The sequence below is a fragment of the Poeciliopsis prolifica genome, unplaced genomic scaffold (genome assembly GCF_027474105.1).
Source record: "Poeciliopsis prolifica strain line A6 unplaced genomic scaffold, Auburn_PproV2 SCAFFOLD043, whole genome shotgun sequence".
NCBI classification, from domain to species: domain Eukaryota; kingdom Metazoa; phylum Chordata; class Actinopteri; order Cyprinodontiformes; family Poeciliidae; genus Poeciliopsis; species Poeciliopsis prolifica.
In genome coordinates this window covers 4623755-4649672 of record NW_026562418.1, presented here as the reverse complement: position 1 = coordinate 4649672, position 25918 = coordinate 4623755, and the positions used below count along the sequence as shown (strand labels likewise).

The window sequence follows — 25918 nt, the reverse complement described above, 5'->3', positions numbered from 1 at the left end:
GTTTGTATGAAGTTTTAATTGACAATCAGAATAGGAATAAAATGAGAATTTAAGTGACTTTCAACACAGCATCGTTGTTAGTGCCAGACAGGACGGTCTGAGAATTTCAGCACCTACTGATCTTCTGGGATTTTAACCCACAACCATCTCTCAAGTTTACAAAGAGTGGTCTGAAAAAGAGAGGATACTCTGTGAGCACTAGCTGTGTGAATAAAAATGGGATGCAAATGTCAGGAGAAAGGGTTGTCCAATATCCACTGGTTCCAACCAACAGCTGCAGAACACCATCTGTGAACACGCAACATGTAGAACCTTGAAACAGCAGCAGAAAAACCTCACCAGGTACCAGTCCTGTCAGCTCAGAACAGGAAGCTGAGACTAGAATTAACAAAAAACTTAATAAGTAAATGAAAAAGAGAAGTAATGGGAACAAAGAGGTCAGCTACAGTCTCATAAACATGTAATATAGACCAGAGAAGTCACAGCAAATAAAGATGAAAACTAGACATATTTGAAAGCAGTGTGCAATACTATCTCCACAGCTGGTGTGAATACCAACGCATTTCAGCTCTATTTTCTGATCATTTACACAACAGAAACAAAGGGATCATTTGGGAAACAGTGTGCCAAAAAGGCGAAAGTGAGATCCTCCAGCTTTAACACAACCTCCTTAAACAAACACCATCTTTTTCTGATGTTCTACATGATAGTCTTGGCAAACAGCACACACTCTACAGCACTGCAATCTGCAGGTCTCTGCGTGCAGACCCTTTATAACGTGAAAGACAAGCTGCTGTGAGTGGATGCAGCAATTGACGATTTATTACTGCCAGCGGCTCCAAAATGCAAATAAATATTACTGAGATGGTTAACCTTCCAAAAAAGCAGGAACCTTCCAGGTTCTCTTTTTATTATGCAGCCATTACTGGTGATAAGGAGGATTTACCGCCTGCTGCTGGAGACGCTATGACAGCATCTGGGCTTTTACACCTTTTTGTCAATGGAAACAGTTTGGCAAAGAACAGATCAGAGAAAAATGAGTTACGGCCCAAGGTTACTCCTTTGGGGTTTAGCATCCTTGCTCCAGATCTTCTCATTGGTGCTGATTGGAAGTGGAGGCAGCTGGCCAGTGTCTCCATGAATGACATCAGATCAGCTTAAAATGCATCACCTTTTTCTCATCAACCCAGCCCTTTTCTTTCTGTCTGTCAACTTCTCCTCTTTTTTCCCTTTCCTCTCCAACCAGCTATGATTTTTGTTAAATAAACCCTATTTTAAGTTATCCCACGTGTTGCTTCCCTTTAATTTGTTATGGTATTAGAGAAAGATTAGGTTTAATCACAGCTGATGTCATTATTAGAATATTCAGCTTAAACACGACCCATGTTCCAAGCATAATGCTGCCACCGCCACCGCTTCAGTTCAACTTTGGTTTTGTCACATTCCACAGTTTGCTGTGGCTTGTGGCAAACTGCAAATGAACTTTACACACTCCAAGGAAGGCCAGATTTGTGGTATGATCAGTTGTTGTACTACCCCCCGCCCCTCCCCGGGTGAGTTACTGTTCCTGTTGATAACATTTGGTTCCTCACTCCATTTCTGTTGGCCTTCGCCTCTCTGAACACAAAGACAATCATTTCCATGAACGTGTAATGAGCCTAATGGTCCCTCTGAGACTTGCATTTCCAGCAGCACGCTCTTCTTTATCTTGACGCAGCTCCTGTGTGTTAAAAAAAGCACACTAGATGGTTGCAGCTGGGTCACCTACGCAAGACATCTGACCTTCCGGCTCACCACAAGATGGAAGTTCTACTTCCAAATCTGAGAACGATGCTGTCACAAAGTGCAGTCAATCGCTGTGTTTCAAAAAAGGCTGGCAAATGGCACCGAGCTGAAAGTGCAGATATAAATTCCTTCTGAGTTAGGAATCCCAGAGGTACCTTGAAGTCAGTTGTGCTGCTCAAAGTGGCAGCATGTTGTCTGTTGCATTAATTCTGAGTTGTTTTTTTAAATATAACTCCTGCATTTATGACTCAATGAGACATTTTTACAACCCACTTCTCTCTCTACCACAGATCCAAAGTATCCATAGCTTCTCAGTTGCTCTACTAGAGAAAATAAAATGTTGAATTTCTTTCACCAAAATGTCAAGGACTCATACATCACCAAGACAAATCCTGCTCTTGGCCAATCAGATCACAATCTTGTTTAATATGAAGTTGTTCAAAGGCAACTTGTGACAAAAAGAACTGAACAGATAGTAACGGAAGCTGAAGAAGTCCTTCAGGGTTCTTTTGGGTGTCCAGACTGGGCTGCTCTGTTCCAGCCACATGGAGAGGACATCAATGTCCAGACTGAGTGAGAAACTGACTGTACAGCTTCTGTATGGGAAATACCAGCCCGTCTAAAACACTGTGATGCTTCCTCAACAACAACACCTGATACACCAGTGACCTGGAGGACCTACTGAAAAAGAAAAAGAGCCTAAAGTAATGGAGACAGAATTCCTCAGGAGTAGGTGTGCAGAGAATAACTGAAGAGCAAGTAACAGCAGAGTAATATCAAAAATCAGGGTGAAGAAGATTATTTGCTTAGAGCAGCAGAAGGATCAGATTCAAGGTCAGAACAGAGACAGTTCAGGAAAGGTCTGCCTTGTTCCTGTACCAAAGGAAAACCTATCCATCATCAGTCCAATGAGTAAGTGCTTACAGCTGTGGATCTAGAGACATCAACTGTAACAAACCCTCAAACTCCACAAGAAGAGAAAGGTCTCAACAATCGCCAGGATCAATGATTACCCAGGTGATCAGAAGCACAGGAGCACCACAGGGCACTGTGCTCTGACTATTCATTTTTACTCTGTACATCATAGACAAGCACAAGTCGGATTGGCCGGCCCAATTAGAACCACAGCTCTCAGGTTTCCAGGGAGCGGGGTGGGATTGGGCTGGAGGTGCTGGTGCCAAAATGGCAGCCATGCAGGCCGGGTCAGCCCAAGTTGCAGTCCTAAAGAGGCTGTTGATTCGCTCTTTATTTTGATGATGGTGCTTTGAGTAGATCTTTACAGCCAACACCAAAAGCCACAGCTGCTGTCTGCGAATAGAACCCAGTGTGGAAAATGATAACATGTCTTTGAGCAGCTCCCAATCAACACACAGGCACACGGGCTCTGCCTTGTGTCCTGTTTATTGCCTGGTCACATAACAGCAGCTGCTGCTCTGTGTCATCACAGAGAAATGCTTCCAATCTCCCATGAAGTCATCTAAAGAGGCAGTTCTTTGTTACATAAGGAAAACAGGGCACATTGGCTGAGCTAACAGGGTCAACCTTTTTTTCCCTCTCTCTGGGTTGTGTGGTGAAGATTCTCCAGTAATCTTTCAGATCTAACAAGTTGTGTGGGATACAGAGAGGTAAGAAAAGCATCGGAGGCTTAAGGTAAATGTGCATGGATCATTTTTCTATCCCTCTCACAGCGTGTTTAGGGCTGGGACTGCTCCCAAATCCAAAATGCAGCAGAACAAGCCTCCAGATAGAGTGAAATAGGTCAGATAAGTCTGAGGTCGGAGAAAAGTTTATGTAGCCATATTTGACGCAATAAATGTGCAGCCCACTTTCAGATTCTTATTTGCCATTAAAGTTTGTGGCAGCAACAGCACAAAATATGGAAAACCTTAAGGGGTGTGATTAATTTTGCAGTAAACCGTACGTCAAAAGATGAGGTTTCCACTCCCAGGCTGTATCTGAAATGTCCTCTGAATTGCTCTGCAATTTAAAGCTCTGTGAAGATTTGACAGATAACTCGGCTGATGTTTCACAATCTTTTCTTTTCAATCAGCCTCTTATCGACTCTCTCCCCGTTGGAACGCCAGCAGCTTGGATAGCACTCCCCTTCTGTTCAGGCAGCATCCTGAAAACCCCTAAAGGCTCTTTCAGATGAAGTCTCCAGGCGTTTTTCAGCGGCGACTTGGAGAAAAGTGCACAAGTGGGTGACAGCTGACCGGCGCAGAGGCAGAACGCAACCGCCGGGGAAGAGCCGGCCCGCAGCCAGCAGAGGACACAAAGCACAGCGGAGAGCGGCGGATCTACCTCTTGGCGCTGGTGGAGAGCTTGGCAGCAGTTTTGCTGGAGATTTTGGCCTCCTTCTTCTTGGGCTGAGACTGGTCCCGCTGCTCGGGGCCGGCCTGCTCCGGAGGGGCCGCCTCCCTCTGCTCGGCGTCGGAGCTCCCACCGCTGGTGTTGGGGCTGTCGTCCGGCCTCGGCTGCACCTCGCTGGACATGCTGACTCTGTGGAGCACACACATCGAATTTAACACACAATGACAAGGAAACATAACAGATCTGTGAACATTTAAAGACTGACGCTGAAAACAAAACACACAACTTTCTAGGTCCAGAGTCCCTCAACTCCGAAAATATAGGCTGCAATAATTGGGGAAGGGGGAGGCACCGCTGTCCTTGCCTTGCTTTGACACCCACGGAGGACCATTATGTCTCTCTCTCCCGCCTCATTTCCTGTTATTTGTTCAGAGTCAACCATCAGGAAAAGCACCATGATGCAGCTCTCAGATTGTTCTCCAGCACCGCTCACTGATCCGTCGTCCCTCAGTGATCAGAACCATCCAGCAGGATGGATGGAGCAGTTTGGAATCAGCAGAAAGTATCAGGACTTTAGGACTATTCTGATCACGGCACATCAAAGGAAAGCTGGATGATTCCAGAATGACTGACTGATCTATAATTAGATCATATTGATTTTGCAGATATTTAATCAAACAGGTTTAAGATTTTACTGTAGCTATAGAATCCAATAAACTCATTCAATAGTACTTAACATAAATTTCAGATCTCACATTGTGTTTTCTCTAAGCAGCCTTTAATTGTAATTAGGGCTGCAAAGAACGTTGTTTATTATTATTATTGTTATTATGACAACTAATTGGATAAAAACAATTGGCTCATTCTGCAGATTTTGCATTTATTCATTTAAGCTTATTTTAAGCAAAATTAGAAATGCATAAGAAAATCCAAAAGGTAAACTTGAAGACATTAACAATAACAGCATTTCTTAGAGAACACTTGATCATTTGTAGCAAAGGATAAAACAATCCTAACATCGAGATGTGAAAAACCCAGGCCTTTCTGCTGGATGATTCCTATTTTGATTCATTTATTAATAGTTGGACAGCAAAAGACGGTCAACAGAAGATTTCCTTGACAGAATTTGAAAGAGGTGAAGCTGAAACTATCATTAGAAGAGTTCTAGTACAACAGAGTAACAGGTTATTTTCTCCCCTTCTTAAAAGCAAATTGTAGATCGATTTAACACGGTTTTGGATTTGCTCTGACTGTGTTGTTCCTTTAGCAAACAGTCTTTATCTGAGTCTATATGCTCCAGTTAACAACAATCGATAACAAAATTAGTTGATTATTTTAGTAATTCATTAATCATTTCAGCCCTAATTGCGATTATCCAAAACAGTAGAAATAAACCCTGTAACTACTCATTCTGTCTCTCTGCTCTTATTTAAACGTTATTCCAGCTGATTCCCAATAGAACTTCTGCTGTTAATTTCACCTCCAATACAGTCATATGACAACTATTAGTTACTGAGTTTATTATGGTCGTTCGTGAGCTAAAGCCTTTCCGGTCCTGCTTGAGATTCTCAGCTGAATTGCAATCTGAACTTTGACTAGGCCATTCTAACACACTAACAAAAGTGAAATGAGATTTGCCTTTCCTAGCTGAAAGACTTTCCAGATTTTTATTTTTCTTTTCAGTCTAATTCTCTACTAGCTGATGACAGCATTTAGCCAGAAGTTGGCTTTAAAGGGACTTTTTTCCGAGGCTTTAGGAGAGAGCAGGACTGTTTTCAGTGTGGCTTCAACCTCACCTGGCATCTTTTTAATAATCATTGACCTACTAACTTCTGCCACTTTTTCATTCAACAATACATGTTTTAAAACCCAATCGAAAGAAGCTGAATTGGAGCCAAAACTATGAATATTGTCATTCAGGTGCGCAGAGCTAGTCAAGCTGAAACTCTAGTATGTAAAACACGTACAAGGTGACATTCACTAAATTCAATGAGCCCATCTAATAGTAAGTCAAGGTGAATGCCTCTATTTACATTCCCAGATCATGTGTGATAAATGTAGGAGGCAGTCAGGTGGAGGAGAGGAGAGGTTCTGCCAACTCTGGTGCTGCCTAAAATAATTGACCCGCATGGACAGAGCCTCCAACCTGACCTCTGCCAAGCAGCCACACCAACCTTAGCTGCAGTAGGCTGAGGGGGATTAAAGTGACTAAGCTGAATTTTTTCATCTGAAACTTTTTCTTCTTTGACACCACCTTCTCGAGGAAGGATGTTCAAGCTGAGGTCTAAGCCACACTGAAAACAGTCCTGATCTTTCCTAACGTGTCGGAAAAAAGTCCCTGTAAAGCCAACTTCTAGCTAAATGCTGTCACCAGCTAGCAGTTGTTTAATGTAGCTCCGTGCCAGAACCAGTGAAGCTTGAACGCTGCTCGGTGCGGTAAATTCAATTGTGATTGAAATGGTTGACTCTGAAAAGAAGCTAGCCGCGTCTCAACAGCGCAGTTTAAGTGCAGAATGTTTAAAATGCACCACATTGTTCCGTTGAATCGTCTGGTGTAGTTACAGCAAACAGGTCGCATGGTGGTGGGGTACGAGCCCCACGAGCTCCTGCCGCCCCGAGTCCTCTGCTTTTGTTAGCCGCAGATCAAGAGTTGGCCGCGAGGCAGCCGCGCAATTACATTTCAAAGGATTAAGTTCCAGAATGCACGCGTACAATAAGTGAGCACCTCCAGAAGCGGGGCTCGCGCTGACCTCTGCCAGATAGATGCCCCAACACAAAAGACCCCCCTCCCGGCCCCCTCCCCACTACCTCATCCCACCCCACCCTCGGTGTTCTCCACAACGACAACCGCCAACACCGCCGCCGCCGCCCCCTTCCACAATAATACACCCCCAATATTCTGAAGAGAGGGATCGTGTCCGCGAGGAAACAAAGTCCTCACCTTTTCAATCAGGCTGGAAGCACAGCGGCCGTGAAAACGGTTCCCAGTGCCGTAAATCCAAAACACTCGCCGTCCGCTGCTCCGCGTCACTTTGCTTTGACTGACTGCTGCTGGAGAATGTGCCAAAATGCGTCTGTTATGGCGGAGAGCATGAGAGAGAAGGGTTCCTCTTTGACCCACTAAAATAAAAGCCCGGGTTTCCTTCCGCTTTGTTGTTTTTTCCTCTCTATTATTAGGTTCAGCATCTGATAGGAATAGGTACAAACAATAATTATAGAGCTCAATCAATCAGCTTAAGTATTAAATATAGATTTTCTAATGTACCCGTTTTCTTTTTTTCCAGGGACAGCCCAAGGTTGCATTAAGATTAGGCCCTAGGCTGAATTTCATTTGCATGTTTTGGTAATTGAAAGTGGATGTTGGCCCGTTTCCATGACCCTAGAGATGCTCCTCATCCTGCAGCCTTTGTTTGTTGTGGCTGAAAGAGGTGCTTTTTCCTTTTAATAGTGTTAGTGTTTGTTGGCTGAAGTGGACCTATGTTTCTTGCAGATGATGTGATTCTGTTGGCTTCATTAGATGGAGTGATTCACACTTGACTGCAAGTGGACAGGATGAAAATCAGTTCCTCCAAATCCACGACTGCAGTCTTGAGCTGGAAAAGGATAGGACACCTTCTCTGTGTGCCTTAAGTGAAAGAGCTTAAATATCTTAGGGTCTTGTTAACAAATTAGGGGAAAATGGAGCAGAAGGGCAATAGACAGATTGGGCAAAAGACAGTAAACTGTGGCAAACCCTCTGAGCAAAAAGGCAAACCTCACAATTTAAAAGTCTATCTATATTCCTACCCTCAACTATGGTCACCAGCTCTGGAAAGTGACTGTAGGAACAAGATCGCAGATACAAGTGTCTATTTCGGCTGCAGGGTATCTGGGTTTTCTGATGGAGATGGGGCAAGAAGCTCAGTTATCGGGAAGGAATCTGAGTTTAGTTGTAACAACTATTCTGGCTTTGTTGTGTTTGTCCTCTTTTTCTCATTATCAATGAAGCACTAAATAAAACTTACTTGCTTATTGTATTTTAAGAGATATGTCTCATAAACATATTTCTTGGTAGGATTAAAATAGTTTGTGTCTAATATGTGTACTAAATACGTTTCATTGTCGTTTAGTTTTTTTATTTTCAGCGGAAAACAATGAACACTTCCGGTCTTTTTGACAGAAAAACTTGACAAACAGAGCGATTCCCCGCGAGCACGCGCGCGTGCCTAGATGTGATGTAGCAGGCTGTAATGTTTTTGCAGACTACAAAGAAAGAGGAAACCCACTGGGCTCTAAGACAATCTCAGCCTAATTAAATATTCTTGCAGCATACCGCATGTACCGACTGGTGTTTATTAATGTCTTCGAACTCTAGATTCACTAAAACACAGCAGCAGAAAAGAACAATAACTCTTAAGTGTTCAGAATAAAAAATAAACTGACAGTAAATTGAACATAGAAAAATCTTTCGTGTTTTCACTAATATAGCGTAATTGTGACATTGTCGTTTTTTTGTTTTTTTTTTTGTTTTTTTTCCATTAGTAGTAGTAGTATTTATGTTGACTACGTCATTACAGCGGAACTCTCCGTCGGTCCGTGTTTCTCACACAACGATAAAAGCGACGGAAGGCAGTTCCGTAACATGCGCCATTGAAAACAAACGCAGCGGCTACGGTGGCTCGCGCTTTCTGCTAACTCGGAGCTCCCTGACCCAGCTTTTAATAGACACAGTGTGTGTTTGCGAACCATGGAGACGATTTTAGAACAGCAGCGTCGTTACCACGAAGAGGAAGAGCGACTGATGGACGCCCAAACTAAAGAAATGTTGCACAAAAAGTCCACGGTAAGCTCTGGCGCTACAAGCGAGCTTTAGCATGAGGCTAATCCTTACTTGTTAGAAACCAGAACAACACTCAGAGTAAGTAAATGTTTTCCTTATTGTTTCAGCTTCGAGAACAAATTAATTCCGATCATCGCATAAGAGCTATGCTGGATGTAAGTATAAAGTTCGTTTTGGATGGATGGACGACCCATATGAGTCTATCTTGATTGTCTAGTGGAACGGAAAAGTTCTGATTTTAAGTTAGTGTACACTCAGAGAAACTGAGTGCGACATTTTAATGGATAAATAGAGTGAATCTGTGTAAAGAGTCTAAATGTGCAATGTCGAGCTTTCATAATGTCTTTACTTCGCTCTGACATGTTGTACAACAGCTTCTGCCTCACATCTTAACTGATGGTTCAGTTCAAATTCAGAAATGCTTAATTCATTACAAAACAAAATGAAACATTGTAACTCTGATGTAACGCAGGTCATCATGGTTTGGATTTGAGGACTTCTGTTCTACAGGGACATGTTCTGGATGTTGGCAGCTCTGCTATTCCATCCCATATGCTTTTGCTGCTCCTGTTTAAATCTGTATAATCAGAAAGCTGTGCAGAGAAACCAGGAAGTACTTAATTGATGTTGGGTCTTGAAATTGTGACACTTATCACTTTTGCCTCATGACATCCACTGTGAGGAAAAATACACAAAAATCCTCATCAAGTTGTCTCTGGGTTGTTCGCTGAAGCTGCTCTTCACTGATAACAGTGATCATGGAGAGTGCTCTGAGTAAACCCAGTTATGAAGGCCATCTAGCTGATAGCCGTCTATCTGATTCTGGTTGCTTTTGGAGCCTGTGGTTCTCCACTGGAACAGATGTTTCTAGGGTGAATGATGCCCAGGGTTTTCCTCCTGGATCTGCTGCAGTTCTACTTATCTGTTCTACTTATCTACTTACTGTGAGGGTTCATTCCCACCATCTCCGTTTAATTTGCTTTAACTGAACTCCAGTTCGCCTGCCTAGAATGGCGGGTTGGTTTGGGGAGGTGTGAATCCATTATAGGAGCCTGACTGCTGTATGTCTCCTGACAGAGGTACATGGACGTGAGCGCAAACCTGAGAGACTCCTACGAAGACAAAGACGGGTACGTTTACTTTAAATCTTTTTAGCAATATGTTTATAGTTGAAGTTTTTTCTTTTGATGACATAAAAAAACTGAAAGGAATAAAAATTTATTTGAGGGATTTGTCACATTTAGCCTTTTTAGCTTGTTAGATTTACACTAATATACATATTTTTACTACTTTATTTGTTTGATTAAAGTACTGTGGCTTAGTTTATTGCTGACAAGGAAAATAAGCACATATTTGGTTCATGAGTTTTGATTGCATGGCTTTGGAATATGCAACCAAATGTTTGGACTCCCCTGAGCTGGAGGATGATCTAGAGGAGGAAAAACAGACCTGATTCCACACAGCTGGTTTTGCTATCGGACGTTTGAAACCTTTTTGTTTGGCAGGATGAGGAGAGACGAGCTCACCGCCATTTCTGGACCAAACGAGTTTGCTGAGTTCTACAACAGACTGAAACACATAAAGGAGTTCCACCGAAAGCATCCAAACGAGGTAGGAGAGCTGCCGCCACGCCGTCGGGTCACGTTGTGTCAACAGCAACAGTAACAGGGAGTCTCTGGGCTACTTTGCATCTTCCTTCCTCTGTAGATTTCCATTCCCATGTCAGCAGAGTTTGAAGAGCTGATGAAGGCCAGAGACAACCCCAGTGAAGAGGCTCAGAGTAAGACTCATTATTTAGGTTTTCTGAACTGAATAATCAGGGAACTCTACAAGGCTGGATGTTTACTGATGGTGAATTAAATAGTTAATCTTATGATTTGAGCCTTAAAGGTACACTATTATGCTTCCTTGAACAAGCTGTGGCCTATACAAAACAACATCCATTACATTTAATTAGCTGGTCTCCACTCAGGGAGACGCATGAGGCTGGAGCAGCCGATGGATTCCTGTGCTGTGTTTCTGCTGATTCTACTTGTTTAAATGAGCCATTTTAAGTCTGAGTTGTTGTTTAGCTCAGCAGCATTAGCTAGTAAACACTCAGCCTAACAGCTGCGCTCCTTCCAGACATGGTGGACTTCACTGATGAAGAAGGATACGGCCGCTATCTGGATCTCCATGACTGCTACCTGAAGTACATCAACTTGAAGGGAGCGGAGGTAACAATGCTCCGTTTCTGCCGTAATAATCAGCTTCCAGACAGAAGGAACCATGTTCTCAAACTGCTTCATGTATCCCTACAGAAACTGGACTACATCACCTACCTGTCCTCATTCGACCAACTTTTCGACATCCCCAAAGACAGGAAGAACGCAGAATACAAAAAGTAGGTCCACGATCCTGTTTGTGTTGAGTCTGACCCATTGGGCCTGAACTGCATAACCTGGGGAAACCATGTGGCGTGTGCAGGTACCTGGAAATGCTGCTGGAGTATCTGCAAGACTACACAGACCGGGTCAAGCCTCTGCTGGACCAGAACGAGCTCTACGGGAAAGTCCTGACCGACTTTGAGAAAAAGTGGGAGAACGGGACGTTTCCGGGCTGGCCTGTGAGTCCTGCCTGTGGCCCACGGAAAACACGGTGATTCACTGAAGCGTCGTAGCTCACGTTTCTCCTCCATGTTTTTGATCTGACTGCAGAAAGAGACGAGTAGTGCTCTGACCCACGCCGGAGCTCATCTGGACCTCTCTGCGTTCTCCTCCTGGGAGGTAAAATCAAACTTTAACCAGAAGGGCTGCTGTTGGCGAACTGAATTCACGGCTCTGCTTCATCCTGCAGGAGCTGGCCTCTCTGGGTCTGGACAGGCTGAAGTCTGCTCTCATGGCTTTGGGGCTGAAGTGTGGAGGGTAAGAAGGAGCGGAAGCTCGGATTAATTTCACTTTTCTGCACTTTGTCCCTTTACAACTTCAATATTTTTTTCCTTGTCTGATTAATCAGTTTGCACGTACACCATAAAATGTAAAATCAAGGGCTTAAAATGTTAGTAGTGGCTTTAACCACAGTAATCACAAATTTTATATTTTCTTGTGGCAACACTATTTCATCTTGTACCTGTAGGGTTTTTTTTTATAATGGGACAGTTAGAGTCATGCCTGACATCTTTAGTAAGTTTTGGCTCGAGGAGTTTAAGGCTAACAGTAACCAACTGCTAATATACTCTTGCTAGCTAGCCAGTTAGCTTTTTGTGTCTAATTTGGGTAAGTGCAAATTTATGAAAATAACCTGGTTGCAGAAAATAAGTGGCATCCAGTCAGGCATGTTGCACCCTGGAACTGAAGGGGGTGCCATTTTCTATTTTGTTACAACTGAAAGGTTTCTCAAGATAATTCTCCCAAATGTATTTCCTTAAAGGGTTTAAATTTGACTGGCAGAACCTTTCGATGTGCTACACATAAATAGTTTCACTGGATTTTATTCTGAAGCACCAGAGTACAGATGCACAGCATACTTGTCAGATTTAAATTCTTACAGAATCTTGAACGTGATCCCTGCTTTTCCTCACTATCACCGTGTGTGTGTGCGTGGTGTGTGTGTGTGTTGGTTGGGGTGTGTGTGTGTGTGTGTGTGTGTGTGTGTGTGTGTGTGTGTGTGCATGCGCGCGCGTGCGTGCGTGTGATCAGGACTCTGGAGGAGAGAGCTCAGAGGCTGTTCAGCACCAAAGGCAAATCCCTGGAATCACTGGACCCGTCTCTGTTCGCCAAGAACCCCAAAGCCAAAGGGCCTAAGAAGTATGTGAGCGTATTAAAATGACTGTTAATCCTGTTGTGTGATGGGGCAGAATGTAACCGTCTCCATGCGTCACCACCTCAGAGACACGGAGCGGAACAGGGAAACGGCCTTCCTGGAAGCTCAGGTCTACGAGTATGTGGAGACCCTGGGGGTGAGTCTTCCTCATCAGCTTCAGGACCGGCTTTGGGCCGTCAGGCTGTCCCAATTGGGACAGCCTGACCTGCTGGGGTCTGTGGGTTCTTATGCAGGAGCAGAGGCAGCTCACCCATGAGAACGTGCAGCGGAAGCAGGCGAGGACAGGAGAGGAGCGCGAAGAGGAAGAGGAAGAGCAGCTGAGCGAGAGTGAGAGTGAAGATGAAGACAACGAGATCATATACAACCCCAAAAACCTGCCGCTGGGCTGGGATGGCAAGGTGAGGCCCAAACACACTGAGTCAGACCACTTCAGGACCCTGTAATGGTTCAGCATGGCCTGCATTTCACAATAATAAGCTCATACAGTATATAATGGAGTTACATGCTAGAATAATGCATTTCAACTTTAATGCAATTCAAATTTCTTAACATGATAAAAATATAAACATGCATTACATTTTGTAATGAACAAAAAAACGTTTCTTCACAGGATCAAAATAAAGAAGTAACAGACTATAAAGAATCAGACTAGATTTAAGTGATGTTGCTATGTCTCTGATTTAAAGGAACTCAGTGTTTCAGCTGCTATCTGGAAGTTTGTTCCAGATTTACGGTACATAGAAGCTGAATGCTGCTTCTTTATGTCTGTGTTGTTGGGATAGGAAGATGCTTTATTTTCAGATTTCTAGTTGTAAGAATATTAGAAAGCAGAGTGGTTTTCCTTCCACATCAGTTATTTGCTGCTTTTTTCTCATGCAGCATGTCTAAATGTAAACTAGTTTAAGGGTTTTACATGTGTTTTGTGGCCCAGACTGAAGTTGGTGTGGTTTTTTATTTATTTTTTTCCCTGCAGCCGATCCCTTACTGGCTCTACAAACTGCACGGCCTGAACATCAACTACAACTGTGAGATCTGTGGAAACTACACCTACAGAGGACCCAAGGCCTTCCAGAGGCACTTTGCAGTAGGGGCTTCCTTCAGTGAAAATAACTTTTATAAATTATTACAATAAGATCAAGGTTTTATTTATTTATGTTTTTGCCTGTGTAGGAGTGGCGACATGCACATGGAATGCGCTGTCTAGGAATCCCCAACACGGCTCATTTTGCCAACGTCACACAGATAGAGGACGCCGTCTCTCTCCTGTGTTGTTTTTCTGTCTCGTGTCCGTCCTGTTAACCGGTGATGTGTTTGTGTTCAGTGTGGGCGAAGCTAAAGTCCCAGAAGGCGTTGGAGCGGTGGCAGCCGGACACAGAGGTAAGCACAAAGCCTCCTGGACAGAATGTGATGGAGTCTGACTTCTTCACTCATCTCCTCCGTTGTGTCCCCCTCAGGAGGAGTACGAGGACTCCATTGGAAATGTGGTCAACAAGAAGACGTACGAGGATCTGAAGAGACAGGGTCTGCTGTAGAAGGACAGCGTGACTCTGAGCTGCTTCTTTTTTTTAAAAGTCATATTTACTCTTGTTTTATGTCTTAAGTAGTGCTGTTATTTTCCAGATAACTTTTCTCCAGTTTGTAACATGTCAACCTCTGATGATTTCAATAAACCGAGGACTTTGAGTCCCTGTCATTCCTAAATCTTGTTCTGTCTTGGCAGCCTGATTATCCCCAGGATTCTGATTGTGTCTCAATCAGAATCCTGATTCTGATTGAGACAGAATCAGGATTCTGTCTCAGAATCCTGTTGAGTGAGAGTAACAGTTTACTGTTTTTTCACTAGTGTCTAAGATAAACATCACAACAGCTTTTAATGTTTCATTGTCTGTAAATCAACAATGTCTCTGAAGACATTAACGCAACCAAAGGAGCAAAACGTTACTCTGCAGGTGTTTCCATGTGGCCTCCACAAAGTGGGGCTCTTGCATTCCTGTTACTGCAGACAATAGAAACTTATGTGATGCAGTTGTACAGTTTAAGGCAGGAGTTTACATACATGACTTTTACTGTCTGAAGTTAAATCAGGTCAGTTGAATTAGTTCAGTTAGACTTATCAGAATTATTTCTATTAGCACAAATCAAAGAGAAAGATATAATTAATTTAGAAATGTCTTCAAGATCAGAGGTTTGCATATGGAATGATTACGGTCTCTAAGTGGCGAGAGAAAGCCCAGATGATGATGATAATGTCATGGTTTTGGAAAGCTGATACTTGAAGGATACATCGGAATTAATAGGAGGCACACCTATGGAAGTATTTTGAAGGTCTCACCTGGAACTCATTTCCTTCTGGTTTGATATGAGGGAAGTTAGCAGATATCAGCCCAGATACGAGGAAGAGAAACAGGAGCTGATCCTGTCTGGTTCTTCCTTTGGTGTAACCTCCAGATGTTTGACAGCATCATGTACATCTGTTCAATTGACATGATAAGGATGTCTAACCGTCATGGCGCTTAGGAAGGAGACGGGTTCTGTTCTGAAATGTCCAGAACAAAAGCCAAAGACCTTATGAAGACGCTGGTGAAACTAGTTAGATTCACTGTGCTTGAGGAGGAAGCCACTAGTTCCTCCTGTTAGTGTCCATACCAGACTAAATGTGTCATTCTACAATAATGGAATGAGCCAGTGATTGTTACCAGAACAGAGGCTTCCCTATTTTCAAGAGCAGAGAACGTTTACTCATAGCATCTACCTTTGGTGTTAGGTACAGTAGCTTAGAATTTGGCTTATAATCTATTCTTCCCCCAACCTACTTTACCTTTTCTGTATGTCCCTCTTTGCCTGTCCTCTATTTCTACATTGTCTCCTCTGACAGAAACAATAGCAGTCCTTCTGAGTAGCTTATAGTGAGGATGGATAATAACTGCATGAAGTGAAGTTCAATATTTTCTGACAGACACCTCACTCACTTTGCATCCAAAGAAGTAAGGCAGATTCAGATACTTGGAGAACTATTAGTGAAGCAGCTGGTGCTCATGTAGCAGACTGATCAGGGAGCGCTGTGCATTGCCATGGTGCATAGCCTTTGAGGTGCAGCCAGAAATGTAAGGAACGTTAAGATGAGCTTTGAGTGTGTGATGGTAGCCAACCTCAGCCATGTACTAAAAGAGACAGAGCTGAGGAGGTGTGTGTGTGATCTCTGACAGAGTGACTCTGGTTCTGTCTGGAAGAACGGCTTGAAACCAAAACATTCGTATATGTGAAGACACGTTACAGTTCTACTGAACCCAGAGGACATGGATCGAAACTTCAGGCTTTGAAGAAACTTTATTCTGACATTTAGCAAACAGGAAAAATGTTGATAATCCTAACTGAGGTGAAACAGAAAAGATTGACCTGATTTAATGCTAGAGAATGAGAAATAAAAGTTAAGTCATTTCATACAGTGTATGTAAGTATCTGTTTTCAATCAGCTGTGTTGTGTGGTAATGCGTGATGAGTAAACTAAGCAAAGTTTCATGGTTCTTTAAATGCGTCGCCGTGTTTAGGGTTGATCTCTGTCAGTTGGAAGAAGGAAGGAACTGACCGGGTAAGCAGTCCAGCGTACCTCTCAATCTCAAACTGTGGCTTTCTGTTCAATTGACATGAAAGCCACAGTTGACTCATTCAGGTGACAATAAATACAAGCCCTCCAACAGTAAACAGACATTTTAATTGGTCATAAAGAAAGTACAAGAAATAACAGTCTTTATTTTAGTAAAATAGGGAAGGAAAAAACAGCTTCTCTTTGTAACTACTTTTTTTTAAGTTTACGAAGAAATACTGACCAGAAAATGTTGGCGAGATAAATCCCCATGGTCAACAGTCAGAAGGAGCTCATATACTGAGACTCACAGTGATCCTCAAAGCCTCCACCAGCCAGCTGAAGCCTTGTTCACATCAACCACTTGTTCTTCTCCTTGTTGAAGGTCTCGGCCCACTGACGAGTAAGCTGTAAATAATGGTCTGCTTGATTTGGTAAGTAGTCCAAATATAAACGTGCCGTTGTCTTTTTGGGTACAGCCCTTTCTATCTGAGTGCCTTCATGCCATTGGTTGAAGGAGGTGATGGTGACAATTTCTGGTCTGACAGACAGAGCCGCCTGCAGGGACGTCTCATAATAACGCCCGTTGACCCGGTTTCTGGTGTTGTGGTTGTTCCACGGGCGCACGGCGGTATCCACATAGCCTGGACCGACGCTGGGGATAAACAGCAGGTTGTTTGCATCACAGAACTCCTTGATGGCTTTCCAGTTCTGGTGGGAGGAGCCGAAGGAGAAACCATTGGAGGCAAAGTAAGTGTACATGCCATCAAAGCCGCTGGCTAGGATGTCATGCTTGTGGCGCTCCTCCACAACCAGGGCAACGAAAACGCCATCGTAAGGCGTCCCTCTGATGCTCTGTGAGCCTTTGGCTGTCAGGAGCTCCGTCCAGGATTCGGGTGGGGTAAGGTAGGAGTCATAGACATAGAACAGTGGCAGGACTTGCCCTGTGCTAGTCCTGAATCTGTAGAAGGCGCCATGGTTTCCATATCTGAGAAAAACAGAGTGAGACACATGGATTATCCTAATAATTTCATATCAAGGTTCCTTGAAGTTAATGGTAAATTTTCCAATCATTTAGACCATTCAAAGCACGTTATATTACCATTCACACTCACATTTATATACCTATACACAAGCAAGTTGAGGTTAAGTATCTTGCAGTGACCAGGGGAACATCAACATGAGGCATGAAGAAGTAGGAATTGAACCTACATCCTTTTGATCACAAGACAATCACTCCATCTACAGAGCCACAGTAACCCCATTGACAAAGTTAATACCACCACTACTATTAATAGTAGTACTACCTCTCCTACTACACAGATAATGATAATGATGTTAGTAGTAATAATAATGATGTAGCTTTTCACAAACTTCTAACACCTTCAGTAGTGCCATGGTGATATCTGTTATGTGTTTTTATACCTCTGAGGTTGAAATAAGAACCTAATGGATGATTTACTGTCGGCTCTTCTTTCCGCTTTCCTCTTGAACCTGCCCTGACTCCTCTGTAGTTCTTAGTTATGGTGAGGACACCAAACATCTAGAGTAGTCATGACGTCTTACCAGAGCCACACTTCCAAAAAACCTCAATTACGCTGTCAAGGAAATGAGGAACCATCTATATTCACCCAGCTGCTCCTCATCATCACCCCTCTTGCCTTCACCTTCAGTTCTTTAATGCAGAGCTCCACCTGTTGGAGGCAAACCCCACCCAGCACATACACATATACTGGGAAGGAGCTTACTTGTCAATAATATATTTGATGTTGTCATGCATGCTCTGGTCCGTCCGTCCCTTGTATGACTGAATGTGAAAGGCCACCTGTGCACAGAGACAGGAGGGTGGATTTTCAGTAAAAGCATCAAGTGAAAACAAAAGAACCTGGAGAAGATGGAATGTTTCAAATTTGGAAAATTATTGTCTTGGTGAAATTTTTAAAAATTGTTATCAGAGCATCTTTTAGTTAGCAAAACGCTAGCTGAAACCTGCTATACACAATGTTTTCTGTACTGATATACTGTGTTGTAATTAGTCTTTCTAACTCCAACATAAATTAATATAATGTACATTTTTGAAACAGTAATCCATCTAATTTCCTGATCATGAAACAAAAATTCCTCTAATAGCTGCACAGCATTTTTTATGTGAAAGTCATGCACAATATAGCATAATCATTATTCTGATTGTTATTATTAATCTTCTTTTCCACATATTGTTTTAGCAATTTAAGGACTATTTTGTCTGAACTAGTATATTTGATGCTCCTGAATTTCTCTTTGTGAGACAAGAAAACTATTTCTATTCTACTACGATATGAAAAACAGTAAAAAATATGCTGCCTTTGTTCATCATTTTTTAAGATCTCTGCAGAGGAAAAAATACCAGAACAAAATATATCAGAACCTTCATACTAACTGACCCCCATCCTGGGATCAGTTTACTGCAGTCACAACTGTTCTCTAATCTGAGATAATGTGCTTCTCTGTGGGGTAAAGGGTCTTTTCTGGGTCAACAGATCCATATCATCCATATTAGACCCCAAACATCTGTTCAGACATTATGATACACAGGGAACATCTGGAGTCTTCTCTGTAGACATCAGTTCATTCTTCTTTTGTTCAGCACATCTTACAACAAGAGATAAAAAAGGCAACGAGATCAAAACAAAACCTTTTCTAAAACTCCACCTCCTTGTTATTTTTGTATTCTAAATCGATGTTGATTTGAGTGTAACTAAAGCTGGAGACCAGATGTTCTGAACCACTGTTTGAAAGTCGGAGACTCTCGCTCTGAACAACTGGACCTGCTGGATCACAGCCTGCAGGACCAGCTGAAGCCAACCAAACCATACAACTCCCACAAGATCAATAGTGAGGGAACAAACACCCCAGTAGGTGGCGTTATGACAATATACAGTAAAAATGAAAGAGATGCACAATAAAAATTATATGTTTTAAGACACAAGTGAGTGTGACTCATATGGATGAAGAAATTAAGCAACTGACTGGCAAATAAAAATGGTTCTACAAAGTGGGGTTGTACATTTCTTTCTTTGCACTTCACAGCTCTAGTCTACTTTGTGTTGATTTATCACATAAAACTCTAATAAAACACAAAGAGGTTGAAAGTGTTAATGAGACCAGATGTAGGAAAAGTGTAAGTGGTGTGAATACTTTTACAAGACTCCATGAATTGGATTCAGCATCAGCCACAAGCTGAACAGAACCAGAGTTTAGCTCAGGATGAACATTTCTGAGGAACAGAAGAGAGATTCTCCATCCCACAGACGTCCCATCGTTCAGGTGGTACAGGGTCAGCCACACACAAACACACACGCACACACACACACACGCGTGCGCACACACAGAGCTGTCTTTGCGGAGACTTTCCATTGACTTCCATTCATTTTTACTGTCGAATCCCAACCAAAACTCAATTCACACCTTGGTCCTAAACCTTACCACTAACCCTAAAGCAGCATTTTTTTTCTTTGAGAGCAGTAAATCCCCACAATGTAATATGTGCCAGAAAAATGGTCCCATGCTATCTCACATCGCTGATGACTGTGATCCATCTCCCTTTAATCCAAACTTCCACAGAGCAACTCGTTTGTTCTGAATGTCAGACTGCATTGAGACACAAGAACAAAACTGTATTTCATATCCCAACATTCTTGCACTTAATTAATTTTATTAGGCATTTCAAAGGTGCTGTCAGTTGAACTTAAGAAATGGCTGAAGGCAGCAGTGAACGCCACATGCCTGATGAGCTTGCCAGCTTTGTGGAAAGGCCTTCTGATGACAGGATGTGCAACAGAGTGGAAAAAGAAAATTTAGAACTCCGCCAGATTATTGAAAGTCTCCATTGAAAGTTCAGGCGCTCCAGTCTTGCGAAAGTACTTGAGGGCCACCAGATCTGCAAGCACAATGTGATATGTTGGCAAGTGAGAACAATGCAAGGCAGGCACAGCTCGATTCTCTGAGTACACGGAGATGAAAGCTGCAGTGCATTGTTTGGAGACGGGCCAACAGTCTCTGGTTTGTAGGAGTGCTGGAGAGATTCACATGGACTTGAAAAAGGCACAGCTGACAATGGATGAGCAATCTGGAGAGCTGGACAGTCTCTGCAATGAACTAGACAATCTGCGTAGCAAGCATGAGGCAGATTGTCTCGAGGTCCAGGACATAAGCAGGCAGAACTTGGTTTTGAGGACTGAAAATGATCTTAGCTGAGAAGATTCAGCAAGAGGATAGGTACAGCTTTCAAGACAGTGTACCAGACAGGGACACTCAGATACTTGGTGCCACCATGGATTTTTTAAATTAATCTGGTTGGTGTGGTAAAACTGGTAATGGTATTATCGGTTGAACTGGAATTACAGTTTGTTCTTGAAAAACTGGTTGTTCTGGTATTACTGGTTGTTCTTGAATTACTGGTCGTGTACACACACACACACACACACACACACACACACACACACACACACACACACACACACACACACACACACACACACACACACACACACACACACACGCGTGAGCACACATACACACACTCACAAACATTATGAGCAGCAGGGGAATTCATGAATGAATGAATGGATGGATGGATGGATGGATGGATGGATGGATGGATGGATGGATGGATTGATTGATTGATTGATTGATTTTTGGTAGAAAGAGGGGAAAAATAGATAAATAATGAATCATGCCAATGGAAATGACTGAGTTTGTTTAAATTTATTATGCAATTAATTTGATTTATTGATTAATGTGACAGGCCTGGTAGTCTCAAGGTACTTTACAAAAAATGTATTTCACAGTGCTGACAATTGACTTACATTGCTATAAGCTGGCCCTTAAAAGGCCGATAGGTGGCGCTCTCTCTACTGGTAACAATCAATATATTTCATCTCCTATGACCAAAAAAAGTTTTTCTCCAAATAGGAATATTTTCTAAATTGAACCTCACGGTTCCAAATCTGGTGCATCAAAACTGCTGACATTTGGATGAACAAATGATGGGTCTCATTTATTTTAGCGAAACTGAGGCCAAATGATTACAGGGAAGAAAACCATGGTGTGATCACAGAGCTTCATTCATTCAATGAGTAGTCAGAAGGTAAAAAACATACCGGTTGTCTCACCAGTTACCTTGATGCTGTGTCTTTGGGCAGCATCCATGACAGCAGGAACCAGATCCTCAGTGGGCTCCCCATGGTCATCTGCCACCCCAGGTGGGTACCATGACAACACCAGCACTCCTACAAACCCACAGCGTGAAGACAAGAAGAGGACTTTCAGAACCGCATCAGAGAGGAATAAATATGAGCAACATCAGTGCAAACCTCAGTAATAAAATCGGCTGGAAAGATTTCTCTCTCTGTCATATGAGCATCACAAGGCCTTCATCGCTGCCAGCCACCCAGTTTATATAGCACCTCATATTCCTCCTGGGGGCGCTGTAACACTGTTGGACGGAGTGGTCTCCGGCCCGCTTGGCGTTCACATATGCATTTGAACTGCATCCGAGTTCACTTCAACCGAACGTTTGCAGACGGACCAAACTCTTAATTTGCATCAGAGTTTATTATGCATTTACACCTTCCCTAACAAGCCAGAGTTGTCTTTAAGCCAACTAAACCAGGCTAGTAGAATACTGTCTACTCTACCAGGCCACTTTCCGCAAACGTTGATGACTGATTTTGTAATCCTGCCATCAGCAGTCTCCATATTCAAGTGACAAGAGGGGGCTTAGCTGTCAGCTAATCAACCCTGCTCCACTTGTAGATGTGGTTTCCAGCAGCTTGAAGGTTATGAAAGTCCATTGCTGTGACAGCAAGAGGATCCACCAATGGATATCAGAGGAGAGAGAACCCCCCCAGGGTTTGCTTGGCCCTGGATTCCTGAACCAGCTGAGAGGCTCTGGGGCCCATTAGTAAAACCTCAAGAGTGGTAATGTCCTGACATCCCCCAGAATTAGCCAGAGAGTATTCCTATGGTTTTCATAGTGACCCGACCTCAAAAAAACATAATAATAATTTTAAAAATTATGAATATAAGTAAGATATAATTTATATCTGACATCTGGCTACTTGGAAAATTTTGCTATTTAAATCCAGTAATTGAATAATGGTTTTGGGTTCAATGGACCAGCTCAGTCTGGACAAATGGGAGGTTTAGTTGAAAAATTTTCCAGTTCTGAATAGATAAATACATTTCATCTTAAAAATATTTTTAAGATGAAATTGCTGGGGAAAAAAAATCCAACCTCCATCCATCTGAGAAATATTTGCAATAAATCCAAAGGAAATTTTAATATTTGTATTGGTAGAATATAGCAAAGAACTGGGAGCTCTGGAAATTATAATCCATGAAACAAATGGATTGTCCCTGTTTGCTCCTTCAGTGGGTGGTAGAACCTGGATCAGAACAGATCCACTCGTTTTTCTGGAGACAAAAACCCATCAGACTTTTGACATAACATCCTAAAAGTCCATGGAAATGACATTTTTTTGCTCATATTCAGCTGCTGATGATTTTAGCAGAACTGTGGGTTCAGCCAGAAACCGAACCAAACCGAACCTCTCAAGAACCCATGCAGAGCTTACCTGATGCAGCCGCTTCGATCTGCGCCATGTGGGACTCCAGCACCTTTGGGTCTCTGGAACTGTAGGGCCCCAGCTCCGGGTAGAAACTGGAAGCGATGTCCTCTGGAGGTGTGTGTCTGCCCTGAGCGTGGCTGGCGGCGATCTTCGGGTCCCAGTGGGGCACCAGCGGGTGATCCCAGTGGATGTACTGGTTGTCCATGCTGGGGGAGCCGTACCACAGGTAGTAGAAGATGTGGACGTCATAGAAGATGCTGGAGTCTCGGTCGGATTTGGTGAACACCACCTTGGTGTCACTGCCGCCGGAGCGGAACTGGCCCGGCGACGCCAGCGCGTCTCTCCCATCCGGTCGCTTCCTGTCGGACTTCTCCCCGGCGAAGTCCATCCCGGGCGCCAGGTCCGAGAAGCCGTCGCTGGGCTTCAGCGTCCTGAGCCCCATCATGGTGCCGAAGATGAAGAGTGTGAAGAGGAAGAGGGCGACGATGGCCTTCCTGCGCATCCGCGTCATGGCCGCTGTCCGTGGTGCTGCCGCAGGAGAACACAGCGCGGTCCGCCGCGTCGCCTCGCCTCGCCTCGCCGCGCGCCGCCCTCACCGTCCCCCCCGCATCAGCAGCGCGAGCCTCAGCAGATCGCCTCGCGCGTCTGTCCCGTATACAGCCAGCAGCCGGGCCCCCGGTGGCCCGTCCCCCATCGAGCTGCTGCGGTCCGTCTTTCTGTCAGGGAGGCTGCATTTGTTTATATGACGGAAGCGGCAGGGGGGGATTAAGGCCGACCGGAAACAGTCAGTCTGTGAGGGTCGCTAATGGAGGAAGAGGAGGAGCTTCATGGCGTCTGTCTCTGAGGCGCAGCTGGTTGTCCCACTTTATACGTTCATCTAAATTCCAAAGATGAATCTGGGTTGGTCCCATTTCTTTTATTTTATTTCCTTTATTTAACAAGATAAACCCTGTTGAGATCTAGATCTCATTTTCAAGAGAAACCTGGGCAGAAGTCTGAAACACACAGTAAGCTGGTTACAAAATAATTAAATTTTTTCTGTTTGAAAAAGCTCCACACACACACCAACCAGAGACTGGAAGAATGACTCCATTGCCTCTCACTTTATTCTCATGATTTTGTTTTTTTTTATGTTGTTTTTTTCCCCCCACTGCAATACATGTATTCTTTTTCATTACAATCCGCCTTTTGTTTTCCATTGTCAAATGTAACAACCATCATGTCCTGTATTTCTGCTTGCAGTTTTGCTAGTAAGCACTTGCTATAATCTTGCAAAGGAAGAATTATTCCAAATTCACTGAAAATAAAAATTGAAAGTATTTTTTGTCCAAATCCAGCAACTGAAAAGAAGAGAGCATCAAAAGGTATGTCATAATGTAAAAAAATCACAATCTCACCTCAATGTCAGAATGTCAAACTCCTAAAATAACAAAGCATCTAGGGTCTGGTAAGTATTTTGGAAATTCACGCACAAGCATTTTATAACAGCCCCAAAAGGTGAGATTTACCATCTCAACAACTGTTAAACAGAGAAATCTTTTTTCTACCATTGTTTTGTTGCCCCTCACTAAAGTGCCCTTTAATTACAAGCTCCAAGTCTTTAAACCAGGATGGCATCTTTGCCATCACCCTAATCTTGAATTACTTTAGAAACTTCAGACCTTCTTGTTCTCTAACTCATCCATTTGAATGAGAAACTCAGATGATGAACACTGGTTTTGAACACACAAGTCATGTAATCTGGAGATTTCTCGTGCTTTAAAGCCGAGCACTGTCTTACACCTTGAAACGATAAACTATCAATATAACTGAACATGCTAGAGCTAAAGAAATGTGGACAAAATGAGGTTTGATTTCACTGAAAGAACAAACTGACCACATTTTTCTTTCACGTAACTGAAGAGCTGCGAGAACGTGTGACTTTCTCTCACCAGGATGAGGGACTGAAGCCAAACGTTCACCATTTTGTGAAAATAAAACAGAATTTTCACCCTAATAAAAATATTACTGCAAGAGTGGCACTGATCAGCTCAAATACAACCTCTTTACATCTAAATGTGTTTGAGGGATTCGTTTTCTTCACTGGAGGGAAAAAGACAAATGATTCAAGAAAGGACTGAACCTTCACTGTTTATTTAACTACAAACAGTGAGAAAAAGTTCAGTGTCTTCTTATTTCATGGGTATGTTGTCTTCTAGTTTCAAACTGTATTAATTCTTTTCTTTTCTTTTGGGATCAATAAAGTATTTTGGAATCTAATTCCTATTGAGGCGTATCAGCTGAATGCATCACACACCAACAGATCTGGTCCATTCCTGACAGGGAATCTGCTGGATTGGAAAATGATGGAATTTTCCAACATTTTCCGTTTTAGTTTTCAACAGTTGATATTCCAGTTAAATACCAACTAGGACCACACAAAGAGACAGATGTATCACTAAACAAGACATCAGCTGCAGTTCAGAGGTTATGTGGGGATTCTGTTTAACTGCGGAGCTGTGCAGAGTCTACTGCTCTTTATACTCATCTGATTTTAAAAAACAGAAATCACAACTGGAAGGTTCCTGTAGTTACAATAAAACAAGGAATGATTTAATAATTTAACTACATATTAAGCTGGGTCCACCTGTTTTGAAATCTTATAGCAAAAAAACAAACAAAAAAAAGGAGTAACTTGTTGTGTGGTACAGCTCCTCACTTTAATTTAGCGAAACAAAGCTATGTGAGCAATAATGGAATTTTGGAAGGTATTGATTGGCCGATACTTGGACGTGAAGCTGATCTTATCTACTCATTTTATTCATCTCCGCACAGATCTAAAAATCAGCCACTGTCCTATTTCACGTCATGTCTGCATATTTACAGTTTAACAATAATTACCCCAATGCTGCCAACTCACTGACTTTCTTGATATATTCAGCAACATTTGACAAAATAAAAATAGTTTGTATCAGCCAGTCAGAATGGACCGGTCAGACTTTTTTCAGATCAGTAATCGGCCAGAAAACC

General features: G+C 42.9%; 3 protein-coding genes across 3 annotated transcripts in view; 1 reads left to right on the top strand and 2 right to left on the bottom strand.

Annotated features, from left to right (window-relative positions):
- The window catches only part of LOC129376302 (ubiquitin-conjugating enzyme E2 E2-like), a 50089-nt gene extending 42896 nt beyond the window's left edge, over positions 1–7193 (bottom strand). Inside the window, exons 1-2 of the mRNA XM_055055888.1 lie at positions 7037–7193; positions 4087–4284 (exon numbers count right to left, since the gene is read on the bottom strand). Of these exons, the coding sequence (XP_054911863.1) occupies positions 4087–4277 (191 nt within the window). The 5' untranslated portion in view covers positions 4278–4284; positions 7037–7193. The remainder of the gene's footprint in view (positions 1–4086; positions 4285–7036) is intronic.
- A 1497-nt stretch (positions 7194–8690) lies between these two features.
- sf3a3 (splicing factor 3a, subunit 3) lies at positions 8691–14416 on the top strand. The gene is made up of 17 exons (XM_055056053.1): positions 8691–8917; positions 9022–9069; positions 9992–10044; positions 10420–10525; positions 10622–10694; positions 11039–11130; positions 11215–11297; positions 11381–11519; positions 11611–11679; positions 11750–11817; positions 12592–12699; positions 12782–12851; positions 12949–13113; positions 13689–13799; positions 13886–13982; positions 14037–14092; positions 14170–14416. Exons 1-17 carry the CDS (start codon positions 8822–8824, stop codon positions 14245–14247), a joined length of 1512 nt encoding a protein of 503 aa, XP_054912028.1. The 5' UTR covers positions 8691–8821; the 3' UTR covers positions 14248–14416.
- A 1992-nt stretch (positions 14417–16408) lies between these two features.
- On the bottom strand, positions 16409–23679 carry maneal (mannosidase endo-alpha like). The gene is made up of 4 exons (XM_055056051.1): positions 22916–23679; positions 21459–21568; positions 18047–18123; positions 16409–17286 (listed from the first exon to the last, which is right to left on the bottom strand). The coding sequence occupies exons 1-4, from the start codon at positions 23418–23420 to the stop codon at positions 16650–16652; spliced, it is 1329 nt and encodes a 442-aa protein (XP_054912026.1). The 5' UTR covers positions 23421–23679; the 3' UTR covers positions 16409–16649.
- Between the last annotated feature and the right edge of the window lie 2239 nt (positions 23680–25918).